Raw genomic sequence first — 19,796 nt, forward strand, 5'->3', positions numbered from 1 at the left:
AGCTTGTCGCTGTAACTCCTTGATCGATGGCCGGTGATTGTTGAGATTGTTGTGTTGTGGCTTGTTTTTCCATTTGTCTAGTAGTCACACGGTTGGGTCTTTGTTCCCTGACCCCTTGCCCTTCCGGAAGGGGGAGATGGTACATTTTATCTGGTAGTTGTGTGGTTTGCTGTTTGCCTTGTCCTTCTCATGGTCTTTCTCCATATCCAGATGATTCAGGGTGTCCCACCTTCAGAATCTTATGATAGAAATCTCGAGCTTTCCATACAGAATTGAGATGGTATCTTTGCTTATCAAATGTAACTATGATACCAAATGGGACATCCCATCTATACTGTATCTGACGCTTTCTGAGCTCTTCCACCAAAAAAGCATAATCTCTCCTGGCTCTTAGCATTTGAGGTGGTATTTCCTTCAAGACAATCAAGTCCTGTCCACCGATTTGAAGTCTGGTATTATAGGACTCTTGTAATATCATGTTTCTGAACTCTCTTGTAACAAAGTATATTACCACATCTCGGGGGAGTTGCTTCTGTTTTGCCGCCCACAAATTAACGCGATAAATTTTGTCAATCTGCCAATCAAAATTGGATCCCGGTCTTCCCACCAGACAGTCAAAAGCCTCTGAAAACATCTGCTTTAAGTTCTCCTGCTTCTCTTCGCGTAGCCCCCTGACTCTTAATGCAAGCTCCATCTGCTTATACTGTATCATGATAATTTGTTTTTCAGCGTTTTCAACTTTTTGTTCCACCACTTCAGTTTTAGATGTCAAGTTAGTTTTAGCTTCATTAAGAACCTCTAAGTTATCTTCCATTCCGGAAACATATTCTGTCAGTACATTTACAATTCCCATCATATCCTCATTCATTTTAGTAATCTTAGTATCAAAGTTATCATATAAGACTTTTATCTCATTCCTTATTTCATCTCTGAATGCTCTGAAAGTTTCTAAATTCTGTTCTCTAGATTCTCTAAACATTTCCAAAAAGAATTCTTTCGTTGGTACATCTCCACTAGGGGGCATAGAGGGCGGAGGCTGCAACTTTGTGCCAGGTATGGGGGACATAGCTCTCGGCGGTAATTTCGCAGGATTTGGTTTTGATGCCATTATGTTTTGCTTTAAGCACTTAATCAAATTTTTCTAGCCCGCTGTGCAGCTTACAAGAAAAAAAGAATAATTCCTCCCTTTTTCCAGAGTTTACAGTAGGTTTCAAAAGATTAGCATTACGTCAAAACAGTTCAACAAAGAAAAAAAACTCTGTTTGGAATGTCTCTATATTAGCAAAAGAGTCTTTGAAAACTTTTAGAGATTGATAAGATGAAATCTTCAAGGGAGTGGAGCCAATTAATTTGTGAGAGGTTATTCCTTTGATTCTGTGCCAGGAAGTTAGAGATATACAAATGCGAAAGCTATAAGATCGCCATTTTGGGAGCAATTACACAAAGGAATTTTTTATAACGTTGAAGCTAGTATTTTGATAGGAAAAGCAAATAAAGTTCTCAAATTCAGGCTCTGCTTGTATTAATTTCCAATAACATAGTTTCAAAAATTGTCCTAAGGGGGGGGTCTCCTTGCCTTGTGCTGTAAAAAAAAACTGAGGTTTTCTTATCCCCATCTTTCCTAAAGAAATAATAATAAAATGTTTTATGTGTTATCCCTTGTGCGTGTTAAGCAATTATTGCTTGTATGTCTCTATAAAGTATTTGGGATGTAAACCAACAACAGTGTCCATGATTCCTCAAAAGAAAGGTTCTATCAAACATTTCTATTAGGACACAAGGAAATTGTTTATTTTTTAGATAGATAAATAATGTAAGGTGGTGAACATACCTAATACTCCTTCCTCCTCTTATTTTCTCCACAAACAACAATCCTGTGGGGTGAGTTGGGCTGAAAGAGAGTGACTGGTCCGAACTCACCCAGCTGGCTAAGGTGGGACTAGAACTCACAGACTCTATTCTGGTTTCTATTCTGGTGCCTTCATCACTGGACAAAATTGGCTCTTCTCTAGGGCTCCATTTGCTTCCACAATACAATCTCACTTGTGTGAAATGGTATACAGTCTCCTGCTTGAATAGGGGGTTGGACTAGAAGACTTCCAAGGTCCCTTCCAACTCTGTTATTCTGAAAGTGGCTTAAATACCTCTTCACTTATCTGTCTGTTGTTTTGAGAATGAATTGGAAATGAATTATTGGGGCACTCTTTGAATTTAGGGGTGAGATCTGAATGCTTAGTGAAGGTAGCTGTCAGCATTCCAGATTGCATCCAAAATTAAATTTGAGTCCAAGGCAACGTGCTGCTCAAAGTTCAAATTTATTAAGAGAGCCATCTTGGTACATCTGGGGGAAAACCCAAATCTGAAGCTTCTTCCATTTTCCCCTCAAGTTAACATTCAAGATCTTGCTTCCACACCCACAAGTCCATCACATGGTCAATCTTCCACTGCCGTGCTGGCAGTTCCACTCATCCAGTTCCTGTCAGGTGCAGAGATGGCAAGACAAAGGATGACCTTGGCAATCTAAAAGGAATTTTATTTTGGTTACATCACATCCTACTCCTTACTATCCCCCTCCCATTTCCCCACTATGGAATCAGCATAGTAGATAGAAGTGTGGCAGGCCAAAGATCCAGAAGGAACATGGCTGCAGGCCTGACAGTAGTTTTACTGAAATCTAGTCTGTGTCTGGATTGGAGACTTAAGTAAAAATCTAATATATAGCCATGTATTTAGAGTGAAAGAAAGACAAGGTGACGTAGCAGCAAAAGAGCTATTAAATTAGAAGACAGGGATTGTAGCTGAGAATTAAAGAACATGCTTTGAATACAAACATTCTCACAGCCACTAGTATCTGCAGTTTTTTTTTAAAGAGATGGGAAATAATATTAAAAAACAATGCTTGCTGTGACCCTACAAATTTTAGGCTATAAAGAAAGTAGTGCAACCCAGGGTGTCTTAGCTTTGACTGGTTTTAGATATAAAAAAAGTATTTAAAAATATAAAAAAGTATCCTGGCATCAGATACTGTATTAGATGTTAAACAGTCTTCCCCCCTCTAATGAGGGTTAAGCAAATCATTTGAAAAGAGAATAAAATTGGCTGAAATGCTGACTCCCTCATCAGAGAGCCAAGGCTGCCCTAGAGAAAATGGCTGATTTTAAATTAAAAATCAGGTCTAATTACAATTTCTGAGTAATACGTATGTATGACCAGGCTCTGTGTTTTATTATGATCTGTACAAACCAACAATGGTACTGGTTGCCTAAATTATATCATGATGTACTGCTTGTTTACTGAGGTTACTGATAAAAGTGAATTAACCAAAGCATCTGATTGTCCTAAGGAATTAACATTTTGTAGATTTAGGTTATCACTGCATTATTAAACCCAAACCTAAAGAGCTTTTACTAGTAAATAGACTGCAACGTTGCTCCATAAACTAATTTGCAACCCAGAGTTTAGAACATACCCTAAAACCCTTTGATTCTCTTTCAAAAGCAGAGGCTAGTCTAAAAGGAATACAACTGAAATCTTTCGTCATTATTGTTCTCCGAGTTAGTGATTTGCTTATCTCGCCCTAACTCTAAATAGATAAGACCCATTTTTATGGCAACTTCGCAGTTGCTTTATTAAAGCTTTCACCTTTGAATATTAAAGCTATTATCTGTTCTCCCATTGTTACCCATTCCAATTAACCATGTCTCACAAAATTAAACCTTTTGTATTAAGAAAATGGTTTTGATGTCCTCTAGAAAAATAATAATTGCTGCTTTCCACTTCTAACAGAAAGAAGACAGGACAACTGGGAAATGCAACTTAGCTTTGCACTCGGGCCCAGAATTCCTAGAGGAAAAGTTCAGGAGAGAAAACCAGAGCAAAGGAATCTACCACTATCTCCCTCACCTTCATTCATAATTAAGCTTAATCAGTAATTTCAACAATTTAAGTTCCTGGGCTTAAAGAAAGTTTATGTATCCCACTGAAAGACTATTGAAAGGCATTTCACTAAACTAGAGGCTACAACCACAATTGGGTCTAATATTTCTGTTGCCAAGCAAGGCAGTTGCTTGGTCACACCCAATTGTGGAATCTTCCCCCCCCCCCTTATTAAGCAAATCAATGCTTAATAACCAGTTATTGAGCAGTTATAATAAAGCAGTTATTCAATGAATAATTCAGTACAAATCTGGCTCCTCCCGTGGTCGCTGCTTGTGGGAAACTGGCTGGGAAAATTGCTAATAACTCTGGGTTGCTGCAACTGTCATAAATGCTTGCCAATTGTCAAGTGCCTAAATTTGGATCAAGTGATTGTGGGAATGCTGCAAAGGTTATAAGTGCAAGGGCAGGTTGTAAATCTCCTTTTTTCAGCACTGCTGTAACCTTTAATAGTCACTAAATGAATGATTGTACATTGTAGGCTACCTGTATACCAAAGCCAGCCTGCTTTGGACAATTCTCAGCAGCAGCTGCAGTAATCTGTCATTCTAGATTTTTTCCAGGATAATCTAAACAAAATTCAGAAGATCAAGATGTGCTTTTTGTTACTTAATACTACAATAATGTATTCTTTTTATCAGCAATCTGCTTTATATTTAACATAATATTAATGTATCTCTAAGGTCAGACTACCCGAAGTACCCTTCCATTTAGTAATGTTGATTGTATCACAATGGGTAATCAGATTCGGTTAGTTTAGGAGTAGTCTCCCTCGAGGCCCCAATGGAAAACTTGTTCACTAACTCTTCTGAAAATTTAGAATCTTCCACCTTGCAAACTGGATACTTAGAAGTAATGCAAATTATTTTGCGATTAAACCTGCTGTTACAAGCAAAGTACTGTACAAAATATAGATATTTCACATATTAAATTCAGATTCTGATAAATTGTCTTTCCTACAACAGCTTCTGGAGTTTGATTAATCATTTCCCTGTAAACCTCATTGTATCTTCCCATTAAAATGCTATTTTAAAAGATAATACTTTTCACATTGTTTTATTTTTTTAAAGGAAAATTAAATCCCCATCCTACAACCATCATTCATAGAAAACAACTGTAAAATTTAAGTATAAAAGTGAAAGAAAATAAATAACAACAAAAAAAGAAAAAATGTGGCTAAAATTAAAAGAACAAAGAAAACTCATTCTGTAAGCAATCCAGATGGAAACATAACTATACCACAAACTTAGCATTGTTCCTCCCTACCAAGCTCTGAAAATAGTTCCTAACTACAGTAGAAGAATGGAAAAAAAGAGACCTATAGATGCTGTAGTTTCCCAACCATAATCCATTAGCCATTCTCTGAATTAAAAAATCTTCTACATAATTATTACAGGATTTGGCTTATAAAAAGATCTAAGTCAGGGTTGTCAAACTTGCAGCGTCCTGCTGTCGTTATGTGATGTATCATGACTTTTCCCCCTTCGCTAAACCGGGGATGGGCGTGGCCAGTGCCTGACCCATGACGCATGGGTCGTGAATTTGATACCTCTGAGCTAAGTCTTGCTTCTACTTAGGACCATCCAACAGATTTCTATGGCCCTGTTGAAACAACTTTTGTAAATATATCTCTATGGCAACTACAAGAGATCACTTGTCTTTTTCATAGGGAAAGTTCAGAATTAATTGTATTTTATAAACGCTTGCCTCTGAATTTGAATCAATTGCTCTTGGCAGATTTCAGCTCTTTTTTCCAAGAAATAGCTCCTTCAACTTGTTAAATTTCTTAAATCTCTACAGCTATTTTTCAAAGCATTTTCATCTCTATTTGAAAACTTCACACATACTTTCCAAAACTTACAGTTGTGAAGCATACTATGAGAGCCATTTGCTAATAAATTGCATCATGAATAATAGTTCAACACTAGAGTTTTCAGAAGGTGTTTCTGGAATTTGAATTGTTCTTTGTATTGCTCTGAATTCATATTCCAATGGGTTTCTAAAACACCCTAAAATTTAAGGAGAACTACTTATTTTCTCAATTAAAATCACATTCTAGGATTTTTAAGTTTTTTTTAGAAACTGGAAATACTGCATAGCAATCTATTTAACAAGGGAAGGGTTTGGACTTTATCAGAACAGATTAGTTGGCTGTTGGATTATAACTACAGAAGTTATTTATCAAGAAACAAATAGTCTCCAGTATTTCTTTCAAAACTAAAGATGTTTCTTAAATTGAAACATTACATTTTGGGGGAACACAAAATGACTAGCTGAATTCTATTTTTATGAGCAATGAACAGAAGTATTAATTGGAAAAAGGAAGGAAAGTCTTTTTCAGATTTTGCCCCCTCCCTCATTTCTCCCTCTCTGCATCAGCTCTTTAGTGGAGGAGATTTTCAGAGGTGTGAGTCAGTGCAGTGGGCAGGGAATATTGTCAAAAATGGCCTTCTTCTTCTGTCCAACTAGAAAGCTAGTTAGTCTTATTAGTTTTATATAAGAAGGCTTAGTTTACCTCTAAAGCCATCCAATCTGGGATTTAAATGGATACTTCTTTGCTAAAAGTCATCCATTTTATCTTAAAATATGCCACTTCTCACTCCAAAAATAAAATGTGAGAGCTGTTTTCAAAGACAAACAGATCACACTTAAAGGGCAGTGGAACCTAACATTCAGTGCCAATAATGCACCCACAGTGGCATGATTTTGATAGATACAATGACATATGATTGACTATTGGATATTGTTGGATACCTAATCCATTAATCTTTTATATGATAACATCCATAGGGTACCCAAATGAAAGCAATTCAAAACTCCTAATCTATACATCTGTGGTATTATCAGCCAAACCTAAGAAGAAATGCATTTGAAGTTCAGGGAACCTAAATAACGAACTTGAACTGTAGCTATTTTTCCCCCCTTTAAAATCAATCAATCAAGTTGTTCTTCCAATTTCATCATACCCTCAAGCTGTATCTTTTTCAGTAAAAGAAGAAAAACTCATCTAACAATCCAAATGCAGACCATTTCCTGCCTATGAAGAAACATCTAATTTTGCTGTAGCAGAAGTCACACTATTGTCAAATTTTACTGCACCGGAGTCATCGTAGATGTCAAGCACATATTTTTAGTAGAGTACTTGAAGTAATCTGTCCTACTGCAAATCCATTTGCCAGGTGCCTCAGAAAATATATTTCCTCTGTGATCTTTTGAAAGGCTATTTCTTTCCGTGCGTGGCACCCTTATTTTGAGCTACACATTAATCTGCCAACACTAAATTGATTGTGAAAAAATTAGGTGCTCGGCTTCAGATGCTGGGCTTTCCTTCTTTTTATCTAAGATGTAGGAAGTAAAAAAGAGCCAACATAATCCGCTAATTCATATTTTACAACAATGGGTTCCATAGGTCAGCCATGCAAAATGTCTTCAAAGCAGCTCACTGCAAAGATTAATATATACTTCAGAAGTGCAAAGCTTTATTTAGCAACAAATGAGGGTTTTCCTTTTCCTTCACTCTCTCGCTCACTGTGACTGCAAATATCAGGCTATTTATCACCTACGTCTGTTACAGCTAATGTTTTCATTAACCTATAAAGCAGATTATTAAGAAGTATTTAAAGCCCGCCAAAAATAATGATTTACTTTTTTGTGAGCATGGCCTAGTCCACTGAAAAAGTCCATGTCTTCAAAATTTCTCCATGTTTGGTCCTGTCCTTTACTTATATTCATAATAGGACAAGTACTAATATTTTCCCCCCAAAAAAGTGCAAAAATAACATATACCTTCTGATCTCAGAACTTTTTCAACTTTTCAGACAAATACAATGTGTGTGCATGTGTGCCTGCATGTGTATTGATAGCTTTAAAAGCTTTTGTCTTTTGCCTCCTGAAACTAGCTTTTTCCATCTAGAACTTGGCTGGGGGAAAAGGCAATTTTTAAAATTGGCCAGGAGATCATCAGTGTGTAGAAAAGGTTACATACCCCTGCTTCCATTTGAACTGATTTCCCCCTGCAAATGTAGCATTGGCCCTCTCCTTTTATATTCCTCGTAAAATGAAGTTTCACCCAAAGTGAAAGTTGTCGGATATGAACTATCGCAATGCCTGCCAGTTTCAGTACTTATTACTTTTTCTTTTGAAGCCTCCATCCTTTGCTAAGTATGTCAGATTAGTGTGAAGATCTCAGACAGGGGTTTTATGCTAATTCTAAATAAAGCTTCTGGAGAGGAGTTGAAGAATTATGTTTCCCTTATACCTTTGTACTTTAATGACTGAGCAAGATTTGAGAGGTGCACTATTGATACAGATGAAGAACTGACCTAAAAAACTGAAATGAAAGCATTTGTTGATCATAACAGGACTCCCTGCATCTCTAACATAATAAATCCATACAAATATTGAACTACATGAAGGTCTGACCTTTATCGATAGCAAGTTCTAGACTCTGTTAGTTGTAACATTAATTAGCCTAAGGGGAAACTTCTTAGTCACATAGGGCAGACTTTCTCTGTTTCTCCATATCTTGTCTGTCTGGTTAGAACTAAGACTTTTGTGAAAACACAGAAGTCACTTGGGTACTATGGTACATATATATATATATTTATGCACAGTTTTTGAAACATTATAATTATTTTCAACAGCTCAAAGACTGTGTCAGACACAGGAACCAGAATGACATCACGAGCTGATCAAAGTTGCTTCTTTATTCCTGTTAACAAGAATCTTGCCAGACTGATTCCATTCTCTTGGGAAGAGCCAGATAAGGGTTTCAGGGATTCTGTGGGAGATAACATCTGTTCATCTTCCAGCTGTGCAAGGACTCTAAGCTCAACCCCCTTTTCACTCCTCCCCCCACTCTAGTTGAAGATTTCACTACAGACCATAAGGAAATTTTTTTTAAAAAACCATTATATTTTTAAACCAAGCTACAACAATATTTTAACAATAGCTTAAAAGCAAACATAGTTTTCAAACTTCAGCACAACTGGGAGAGTTTTTAATTTTCCTTAAAGAAAACATTAAAATTATCTGAATGCAGGAAATACTTTCTGATTTGTGCACCATTCAACTATCAAAGATGTTTTATTTAAATGCAAATGTTCAATTCCCGTCTTTTAATTCTGCACTGACCTATAAATGCAAGTGTAATGTAAAATTCACATGGTAAATTTTTTTACACCCTACTAAATAAACAGTCACATTTTAAAAAACCATCAATTTACTGATCAGAAACAGTCAACCACTTTTTTTTAAAAAAAAAGAAATAGGCGGGGGGGGGCTGCTGCTGCTCTCTTATAAAAGGAAGGAGTTTTAGAAGCAAAGGTCATCTACCTATCTTACTTTGGAAGGCAATAAGTCTTGGTTCTGTAACCTTATGGATTAAATTCAATTCAATGCCAAATGCCAACACTTAGGCATTACCTTTTCACTTCTTATGTTCCTAAACCAAATCCATTTCTCAACCCAACAGTGGTTTCATAATAATATTCTAGTCCATGAAATAAAAAGCCACACTTTTCAATTTAAAGTCAATTATAATCATAATTAATAGGAATAAAACTCTTTAGCGAGCCCATATAGACCTTGCGGGGAAGGAGATGATGATGGAGATGAAGATCAGTTGAGGCTGGTGACAATCTAGTCAGCTAGATTGTAATTTGTGACACTAGAGATTAATCACTCTCTTCTGTGGTGCTGTTCTATTAGTTAATGTTTTCACTTTCAGAGCTAGAATTTCTAAAAAGGATATGTAAGTCCCTTGCTATATTTATTGCTTTCATAGCTCTTTCTTTAGCATCTATTGGTTTGCCTCTACTTTCCATAACAACCTATAAAGTAATCCTATTGGAGAAAAGTAAGCTGCTCAAAATCATGAAGGGAGCTCAGTAGTGGTGGAATCCAAAAGTTTTTACTACTGGTTCTGTGGGCATGGCTTGGTGGTCGTGGCTTTGTGGGCATGGCAGGGGAAGGATACTATAAAATTTCCATTCCCTCCCAACTCCAGGGGAAGGATACTGCAAAATCCTCATTTCCTCCCGATCAGCTGGGACTCGGGAGGCAGAAAATAGATGTGGGCAGGGGCAGTCAGAGATGGTATTTACCAGTTCTCCAAACTACTCAAAATTTCCTATTTGCTATCGGTTCTCCAGAACTGGTCAGAACCTGCTAAATACCCCCTCTGGAGCTCAGGTTGTTGGATGAGACTTAAATTTGGGTCCCCTAGTCTATGTACAACACTTTCATTAAAACCCTTGTGTCTTCCTTATTACTGCTCATATTGTGTATTGCCTTTTGACTGCTGATTTTCAGCAATCCTATATATTCAGTCAAACATACATTTTATTTCTGTTTTAAAACCTAAAAGGGAGTATTTCTTTAAAAAAAAAACAGCAATTGTCAGGGCTGCACATTTATTTCCTACAAGCAATTTCCCCCTTACAACGCCTTTTCCAGAAGCATAGAGTTGAACAAAGGCAGGTAGCAAAATAAACATGCTTCTATTGACCATTTTGAACCAGTTCACTACTGAAGTCCTGGGGGATTTAGCCCTCTGCTCATCCTCTCTGTAAGGAATGAGGCCTTTTGGTTTTCAATGCTCTTCAGCTCAGAGCTACTAGAGAAAAAGAAGAGAGAATTCATTGGTGCAAGAATAGTAATGAAAGCTTAAAAATCAAATCATTTTTCAGTGTAACAAAGAGTAAAGCTGTCAGTTGTTGGAGGATGGTGAGGTCAAAAATGCTCCTTATTGTACCAAGATAGAATCACAGAACTTTGAAAAAATGTCTACCTTCCTTTCTGTTTCCTCTAGTACTGAATCAAATCAAGGCAGAGTTGTCTTGAGTTTCCTTCTCAAGCTTTCCTCTTTCTCCAGGACTGAGTAATATTTCCTGAAAGGAAATTGCTTGTTCATTTCTTCCCTAATCCAAAGGTCAACTTTATATCCCTTTCAAAGCTTACTTTGGATGACAGTGTCTTGGCTGATCTCATAGAGCTAAGCAATACTGGAAAAAATTACTAGTTGTATGAGACACTACCATAAATCCTAACACTGTCGACTAAGTTTTGGAAATTGAAAACATCTTGGAAAAAAGCCATGGTAAACCATGGCTATTTTCTTGCCAAGAAAACAGCATGGATAACAGTGCATTGTCATTCAAAGTAATTGCTAGCTAGATTTCAATGAGTTTCTACTTTTTTTCTTTGTAGATAAAGATGATTTATTATAGGTGAATGGTTTGTATCACACCAAATATACAGATGCAATATTTCAAAGGACTGTCAGTATTTTTAAGATGGGGGGGTATTTTACATCATTTTGTGTGTAAATGTAAATAAATTGATACATGGAATGTTGGAGGCCAGATTAATCTTAATAACTAGGCCAATGTACACTAAAATGGAGAGGGAGGAATCTTGGTGGATAGAGAAATTGAAAAAAAAGAAAGAAAAAGCCAAGCAAAGAATTGCCCATAAGACAATGGCTTGGATTACTTGGTCATCCTATTAATACTTATACTGACTTTATAAAATTGCTTTTGGAAAATCTAGAGTAGAGGTTGTATCACCCTTAGTGCAATAACCACCCCTGAAAAATTACATTTCCCAGCAACTCTCTGCAAAATATTAACCCTGCATCTACATTACAGCTCATATTCAGAAACAAATATTACATACTTCACTGCTAGGTTATTTTTTTTTGAACTATTATTTCACAGGCTTATTATTTTATCTTACTTTTCTGGTTTCATCCTGAAATTCAATACTGGGGTCTAAATAGCACACAGAAAACATTTCACTGCCATTCCCTCTCTAACACGTATTCAATTTGTTTGCATTATTTTTCAAAAACCAAAATGTAGCACTAAAACCTGCAGTGACATGCAGTCAGGGGAGGCAGGGGAAGCACAGCCTCACCACTGTCAATCATGAAAAGGAAAAAAAATGTAAACAGGAAAAGGCAAGTGCTGAGGTTAGGCTAGCTAGCTGCTGCCACTGAATGACTGCCTGTTTAAAAAAGCCTCTAAAAAGCGCTCTCTACAATGAGACAGGAGAACTGCATGCCTCATCTAGTCTGACTTTTTAGGTGCTCGAGAAGAGTTAAGCGAGGGTTAAAAGCCTAAAAAATCCCAAGGTAGTTGAGGCACGCAGTTCTCCTGCTTCATAGTAGAGGGTACATTTTTTAGAGGCTTCAACTCTGTCATTTTGTTTAAAGCTGCAGCATCGCACTCACTCTTCCTCCTCTCTTTCTCCGTTTCTGATGCCCCCCACCCCCACCCCATGCTCCCTCTTTACCTTCAAATTTCCTTTTTTTTTCTTTAATAAATGCAATGCTCAGGTATTCTCTCCTCTCCCGCAACACCCCACTGACTAAAGCACTTTCTTTCACCCGCCTGAGCTCGCGGCAGCCCACTTGAGCTTTGCCGCGAGCACAGGTGGGCGAAAGCAAGTGACTTTCTTTTGCCCACCTATGCTCGCGGCAGCCCGCCTGAGCTTGCGACAGCCTCCCTGAGCTCTGCCATGAGCACAGGCGGGCAAAAGACAGTGCTTTAGTCAGTGGGGTGTTGGGGAAGAGGACTACCTCACCAGCCATAAACCTCACCGCACGTCACTGAAAACCTCATACACTTTGACTTGAGTAGTAGATTTATGAATTTAATTTCTGCTCTATAGAAGTTATTACTTTTAACAACTTGGGAGGAAGACTATAAATTGTTTTTATTACTGTTAGACTCCTTAAGACATCTTGCTCTGTGTTTGTCATTTACATTTTATGTGAAATGTAAAATATATTTGGAACAAGCAAATATTTGTTTTAATTTGATCCGTTTGTTAAATGAAATTCAGACAGAGATATTGTTATCAAAATATTTAAATTCAACAATTTGTAAACAATATATTTGTTCATTTAAAAGCACCCCCAAAGCATAATTCTTATGAAAGCCACAACTTCAAATGTAGTATTCTCATGGATGTAGGCCATGATTTCTATTTCCTGTTCATTAATCTCTTCTCTAACCAAAGATAATTAGTGAGACATATTAAAGAGTTATCTGAAATGCATCTCAGAAGCCACTAACTACTGCAGGCAACAGGGCATCCTAGGAAATCCTAGGAAAATACATTTATGAACTTCAGAAGCACATGTTATACAATCACTAGTCACATTGGCACATCAACAGAAGAGAAAACCACAACTCACAAAATGATGAAACAAAACATGTTGCTTAATATACAGCAGTGTACTTAGAGTATTATGAAATGACATCAGCTTATGGAGCTATATACTGAAAGCACATTAAGTATGCCACATATGGAATGAAAAACGTAACAAAAATATGTTAACATATTTGTTATTTGTTAACATGCTATACCATTGATTCTTCAAACTAATTTACTAAAATACTGAAATGGATGTAGGTGAAAGATAGTGTAAAGATTTAACTAAAGAGTCTTTGAGCAAAATGTGTAGAGCCTGAATCCAAAACTTTCATTAACTATGAATTCTGTGGTTACCTGTAAGTCAACATTGCCCCACCACAAAGTACCAATATGTAAGTTAGTTCAGCATTCTTCAGTGTTCATTTGGTCTCCTAACTATAAATTCTGAGAATTAGAATCCACACATTATAGGGATTACTAAAACAATACAGGAAAAGTACTCTCCATAGCTGAAAATGGGATATTAATTTTCACCGTTACATTTATGAACAATTCTTTTTAGTGCAACAATAAACCAGAAATAAACAATATGCCACCTTAATTGCTTTATTTATTTTTTAGTATCTGGTCAGAATTGTAACAGCATGTCCACATTTTCTTGTTTCTTTTTCCCCAAAATAAAGAGAAGGGAAGGGAATTTGCAATATTCACTGTATTCATTTTGTAGTAAGTTAAATAGTTGAGGTTTCATTGGCTACAGATCATAGTAACAGCACAAACTGTTAGGAAATTATAAATATAATTGCTAATCTACTTATATACTCAATAGTTGCTAAAGTATTTTAATTTACTTTTCATTTCTCCCCCCTCCCCCGTCTTGGTAACGTGCACACTCATGATAGTTTAATAGAAGATGATAATTGTAGGAGGCAAGCCAGCATAAACAAGGAATGGCAGCCATTCAGACAGAACATGATGAAAAGTTAAGAAACCAAAATAAAGTGCTGATGCCCAGTGAATGACAATATGGCATGTTTCTCAGAATGGGGAGATAACAACTTAATAAGGTTTAGAGTATGAAAATGTGGCAAGGAAAAAGCAGAAACTAATGTAATTGCCAGTCATTTAATAAATACAATTCATAACACATTCCAGAACAGAACAACACATGAAAGCAATTAAGAATTATCAAGACTTTAGTGAAACCAGTGTAAATTTGAAAGAAAGTGAAGAAAGAATGGTTATCTTTTTAACTACCTCTAATCCAATACCTTCAATTGCATGCAATATTTATAATCTCCATCTAAGAGTTTTGGGCAAATGCATGGCTTCTACCAAGCACATAACTATATATCCTGACATACAGAGAAATCTGAACAAACATAGTAGTTCAAAAGTAACATAACTATATAAATATATAAATCCTGCAAAGATGAATAATCCCAAGGAGGTTTCAGAGCCTGCAAAACTGACATCTTCATGTGAACCCCTACCTATGATTACCATAACTAGAAATATGTGGATCAGCACCAGATAACCACAAAGTTGTTATCCTATGATTATCTAGATCAGTGTTTTTCAACCATTTTTGTGCAAAGGCACACTTTTTTCATGAAAAAAATCACGAGGCACACCACCATTAGAAAATGTTAAAAAAATTTAACTCTGTGCCTATATTGACTATATATAAAGTGTTTTTCCCACGGCACACCTTACACTATGTCATGGCACACTAGTGTGCCACGGCACAGTGGTTGAAAAACACTGATCTAGATCATGGGTGTCAAACTCGCCGTGTCACGTTGCCGTCACCTGTCACTTTGCAATGTTTTTCCCCCTTTACGGATGGGGTGGGTGTGGCCAGTGTGTGACACAGCCAGCCTGCAGGCCACCATTTTGACATCCCTGATGTAGATCTTTACAGTCCATATATGGTAGCCTTGTTGTTAGACCCTCAATGCAAATCCAGGTGAGAGAAATTCAGCATGTACTAGGAAAGATTTACATGATAGGGTTATGTAAAAGAGAAAGAAGCATGGCCAGTTAAATAAAGTGACAAGGTTAAATATACATTTTGGGGTCAATATTCTGAAAGTCTGGATCAATTGATTAATCACATTTATATAGCCACTCATATATGGTAGAGATCGATTATGGTAGAAATGGATGGGATATATAGTACAAATTGTCTTTGCAAAATCTAATGTTATACAAATCAATAGATTGTTAGCATTATTATTAACTGTCTTTTTCCAAGTTTGGTGCTGAAGATTGTAGCCCATGCTAGTAAGCCTTAACCTTCTTTTCTAGGATGTAAATGTAAATCCTGCCGAATTCAGATATTTCTGACAAGGTCTGTATTGTAAAGATAGAAATTTCAAATAATTGCCTGGGTTGCTTTTTCAGAAATTTCAAATGTACATGGATCAATATATTTATCATACTTCCTATTTTAGACTCCCAATTCCATCCTTCCCTTCTTGTTGCTTATAAAATGCTGTGAGGTCATCAAACGTTGTTTTATTTCTTTAAGGGGAACGAATTCAATGCCATCAAACAACATGACTGTGAAAGCAAATTGAATTTTAGGAACTCCATCCTCACACAAAGACACACTTAACCGAAGAGATACAAACTTCCAACTCGTACCCAATGAGACCATCTGGAGGCTGCAACGATTGTACAACTCTCTAAAAATAGAGAGCTTTCTTTAAATAATGATGAAAAAATGTCATAGAATGCATTTAGGAGACGCTATGAAAAATGCAGGCATTGGATTCTACGTATAAAGAAAAAGGAAATGCAACTTGAAATAAATCCATTCCTCTTAAATACACATTCATGTTGCTTGCACCAGATAATTTTTGTGTCACTTACTTTCTGTTGAGCAGGAATATTTCCATAATGAATAACAAATAGTCAATATGAAAAGGTATAGAGCCTAATTCAATTCTGCCGTTAATTTTCCATTTCAGATTATCCTTTCTCTTACATTTCTTTCTTGTCTTGTAACCCATTTCTTACTGCTCACTATCCCTCACCCATCAATGTATGGTAATCCCATTATGAACTTACCTAGGAAGATAAGAGTCTGTTTCTTGGATCCTCTGCTCTCTGGACTTTCGGTTTTCCTTAGAAATTGGGATTGCTTTTCTCTTCCTTTTACTTCCACCGTTCCTTGCTTGTAGACCATCAAGACTTTAATCATATTCCGGCACATAAATGTTACAGAAACCAATACTATGATGTACACAATAAAGGCAGTGAAAATACTAAACTGGAAGACTTTCCATTTGGATGATAAATTGGTACATATTGTCACATTTAAACTAAATTCAGGCAGACGTAGAGACTTGGATTTTTCACAGAGAACCAACCCTCGATGCCCTGGGATGTCTACCAAAGGGTGCTCTGCCCCCATTGCAAAGAGAAGGGGTAGGGCCACCAGCACCGATGTAATCCAAACAAAGGCAATGAGGATCTTCACTTTGTAGGTTCCAGAAGTAGATTTGAACTTAAACGGGTGGCAGATGGCAATGTACCTCTCAAAGCTTAGGGTGGCCACATGTAACACAGTGGCATAGCTGCAAGCCTCGAAGAGGAAGCTGTACAGCTTGCAGGTGAGATCTCCTTTTGTGGTGGAGAAAGGATTCCATATGATGCTGTAGAATTCCACAGGCATCCCCAGTAAGATCACCAAGAGATCCGAACATGCTAGACTTATCATGTGGTCAGTCACTGCTTTTTGCATGTAGCCTTTCTTTTGCAGGATTTTGGAAGTCCGGATGGTGACACTGTTGCCCAAGATCCCTGCCACAAAGATAATGCTATAGATGAGGGCAAGAATGATCTTCACCCATTGGTCTACTTCAAAGTCTTTCACGTGGCTGTGATCAATGAGGTGCCAACAATCCTCATCCTTTGAGGCCTCCATGAGCAAAACTAAGTATGGAAACAGGAAAAGAAAAGCAGGTCACCACAGGTCACTCTCTCTACAGTCTTACAGTTAACATCCCACCACAGTTACTCTGAAGCTAGATCGGTTGGTTTGAAGAACCTTTTGTTCTATGTAAGGACAAACAGACTTGAAGTTTTAATAACACATTCATCTCTCATATTCCCCACCCTACCCCCAGGCCTTATTGAATTAGTCCTCTGCCTCAATCAAATTAGCAACAATGAGAGAAAAAAACAAACTGAGGAAAGCTTTTTGTTCACCTGTTTTGGGTGGGATAGAAGACAGGAAATACTCAATGCTGAAGACAGTTCTCAGTTCTCCCTAAAGAACAGCTAACCCGATCAGCAGTACTGTTGTAGTCTCTGCCCTTTTCCACAAGATCTGTTCCCTGAAAGGCAGGCAGTTTCGGTCAAACATTAACTTGGAGCTGAACAGTGAAAGGGATGTGGTCACTGATGAAGCCGATAAGGCGGGCTGAAAAGGAATGAGGCAACCTGACTAAGAGATAAATATTCGGGCCTGGTTCCCCTTCCTGAAATCTCTCCCTGCTTGTATTAAGCTGGGTTGCTACTGCCGGCAGTGTATGCTGTTGTTTACAATCCACCCATTCCCACAGTTTACTTTAATGTCCTTCTCTTTAATTTCACCTCTTTTCTGCCTTAAAGGCAGACTAGAAGCAGACCCATGCAATGACTTGTCAGTTCAAAAAAGGAAATTTCCTCATCTTCTAGCAAGGTTTTTGATTTTTTTTTTTTTTTGAGAACTTGACTAGATGGAAAGTTTTGGCACTGGATGGTTATGGACAGAGTTGTACATATAGGTAGTCCTCAACTTACGGCTACAGTTGAGCCCAAAATCTATGTTGTTAAGTGAGAATTTTGTTAAGTGAGTTTGCTCCATTTTTCAACTTTTCTCACCATATTTCTTAAGTAAATCCTTGCAGTTTAAATTAGTAACACGGTTGTTGAGTGATTCTGCTTCCCCATTGACTTTGCTCGTCAGAAGGTTGCAAAAGAGGATTACATGACTCTGGGACACTGCAACCATCATAATTATGTGTCAGTTGTCAAGCATCCAAATGTAAATCCCGTGACCATGGAGATGCAGTGTGAAAAATGGTCATAACTCACTTTTTTCAGTGCTGTTGCAATGTTGAACGGTCAGTAAATGAACTGTTGTAAGTTGAGGATTACCTGTATTTTATTGAGCTTCTGAAAATCCAAATCTTCAGAGGAAAATTTCTTTAGCAGGCCAGTGTTGGTACAAATGATTCTGATGCCAGTGAAATTCTGTGCATCATTATAATGTCTGAGGGGAAGAAACAGAGTTAGGGTAAAGCTATTAAGATGCTCCTTTTTGCCCAATGGCAAATTAGCCTGGCAACCTTTTTTCCTGACATGTGCTAATGAAATTATTCATCCCTGGCCCACAAATAATACAGGTTTAAATTCTCCTTAGCTGTGTCAGTTCTTTATCATTGATTTCCTGGAGCTAATATTGAAGGTGCAATCTAACAGGACTCTGTTAATGTTGTCTTTTTGCCCTTTTTCCCCACCCTGTCCAAGGACAGCCTCAGGATGTAAAAAATCGGTTAGGCATTGTCACTACATTAGCTTGCAAGGAATTCAAATGTTTGCAGAAACTTGAAACAGAGCCAATAGAGGCAGGAGAGATTTCATGCCTGCATAGTTTTCATGCTGATTCCAGGATGGCTGGAGAGAATTGAGAAAGCCCCAATGGTGATGTCAAAACTATTCAATTCCCATAAAATCATAGGATTTAAGGCCACCGAATTCAACCTCCTACTCAGGGTAGGCATCTAAAATAAAGCTTCCCTTTCAGATGCTTCTGAAGCCTCTTTTTAAAGTAGTAAGGATAACTACAAAGATGGTCACTCTAAAAAGCAAACAAATGTATCCTTAACTCCCATTTTCAATCTCAACTTTTGTCCCTCTTATCCTTGATGGATGATACCATTTTGTGACTAAACCCTTGAGAGCTACTGGGGACCAGTTGAAGAGGAGAGATGTTCCTTAAATTAATGTCCCTTAATTCCTCATGGAGGAATAAGAGATGAAACTTTTCCCAAGTAGCTTGGTCATCTATGGCTGAGCAGAAAAAAAATGTATAATATAAAATTAGATCAATGAACCAATGGCTTAACCAGAATGCAGTTAACTGCCAATATTTACACTCCTCATTATTTTGTAATATGGTTTCACCAACAAAACTGGGGTGGGGGAATAATATAAAAGGTGTTTTTTAAGAAGAAATAAGTAGGAAAAAAATAGTTATGTTTTCCGGTGGTGAAGATAGGTTGGGAAATACATTTAAAAAGGAAAACGAGACCATGTGACTTAGAAAAATGTACATGTAAAATATTTATGGACATTGATGCAATACGGAAGAAAAGGAATTTCTGAGAAATAACAAGATCAGATTTGCTAACCATATCTATGAAATTTGTGCTTAAATACGGGAATTATCTACTGGGGAAACAATTGTTAGAAAATGAACATATTCTATACATCACAATCATAATCATATTCCACAGAATATAACCATATTAGTGCCAATCACTATATAATCCTATGGTATGGTAATAATCTTCAGCTTTATACCATATATTTGTGTGGCTGTACATAAATAACAGATAATGGGATGCATTTAACCCACTCAAAAGAGGCCACAAAGGAAGAGAGATTTATTCTGGGAAGTTTTAGTCTACTGGACCGTGTAG

The 19,796-nt window shown here is 37.1% G+C and overlaps 1 protein-coding gene across 1 annotated transcript in view; it reads right to left on the reverse strand.

Annotated features, from left to right (window-relative positions):
• Positions 1–17,434, reverse strand: part of GPR39 (G protein-coupled receptor 39) — a 175,772-nt gene extending 158,338 nt beyond the window's left edge. The window contains exons 1-2 of the mRNA XM_032217146.1: positions 17,317–17,434; positions 16,174–17,040 (exon numbers count right to left, since the gene is read on the reverse strand). Of these exons, the coding sequence (XP_032073037.1) occupies positions 16,174–17,032 (859 nt within the window). The 5' untranslated portion in view covers positions 17,033–17,040; positions 17,317–17,434. The remainder of the gene's footprint in view (positions 1–16,173; positions 17,041–17,316) is intronic.
• Positions 17,435–19,796: the final 2,362 nt, after the last annotated feature.

This window comes from Thamnophis elegans, chromosome 1 (genome assembly GCF_009769535.1).
Source record: "Thamnophis elegans isolate rThaEle1 chromosome 1, rThaEle1.pri, whole genome shotgun sequence".
Classification (NCBI taxonomy): Eukaryota; Metazoa; Chordata; class Lepidosauria; order Squamata; family Colubridae; genus Thamnophis; species Thamnophis elegans.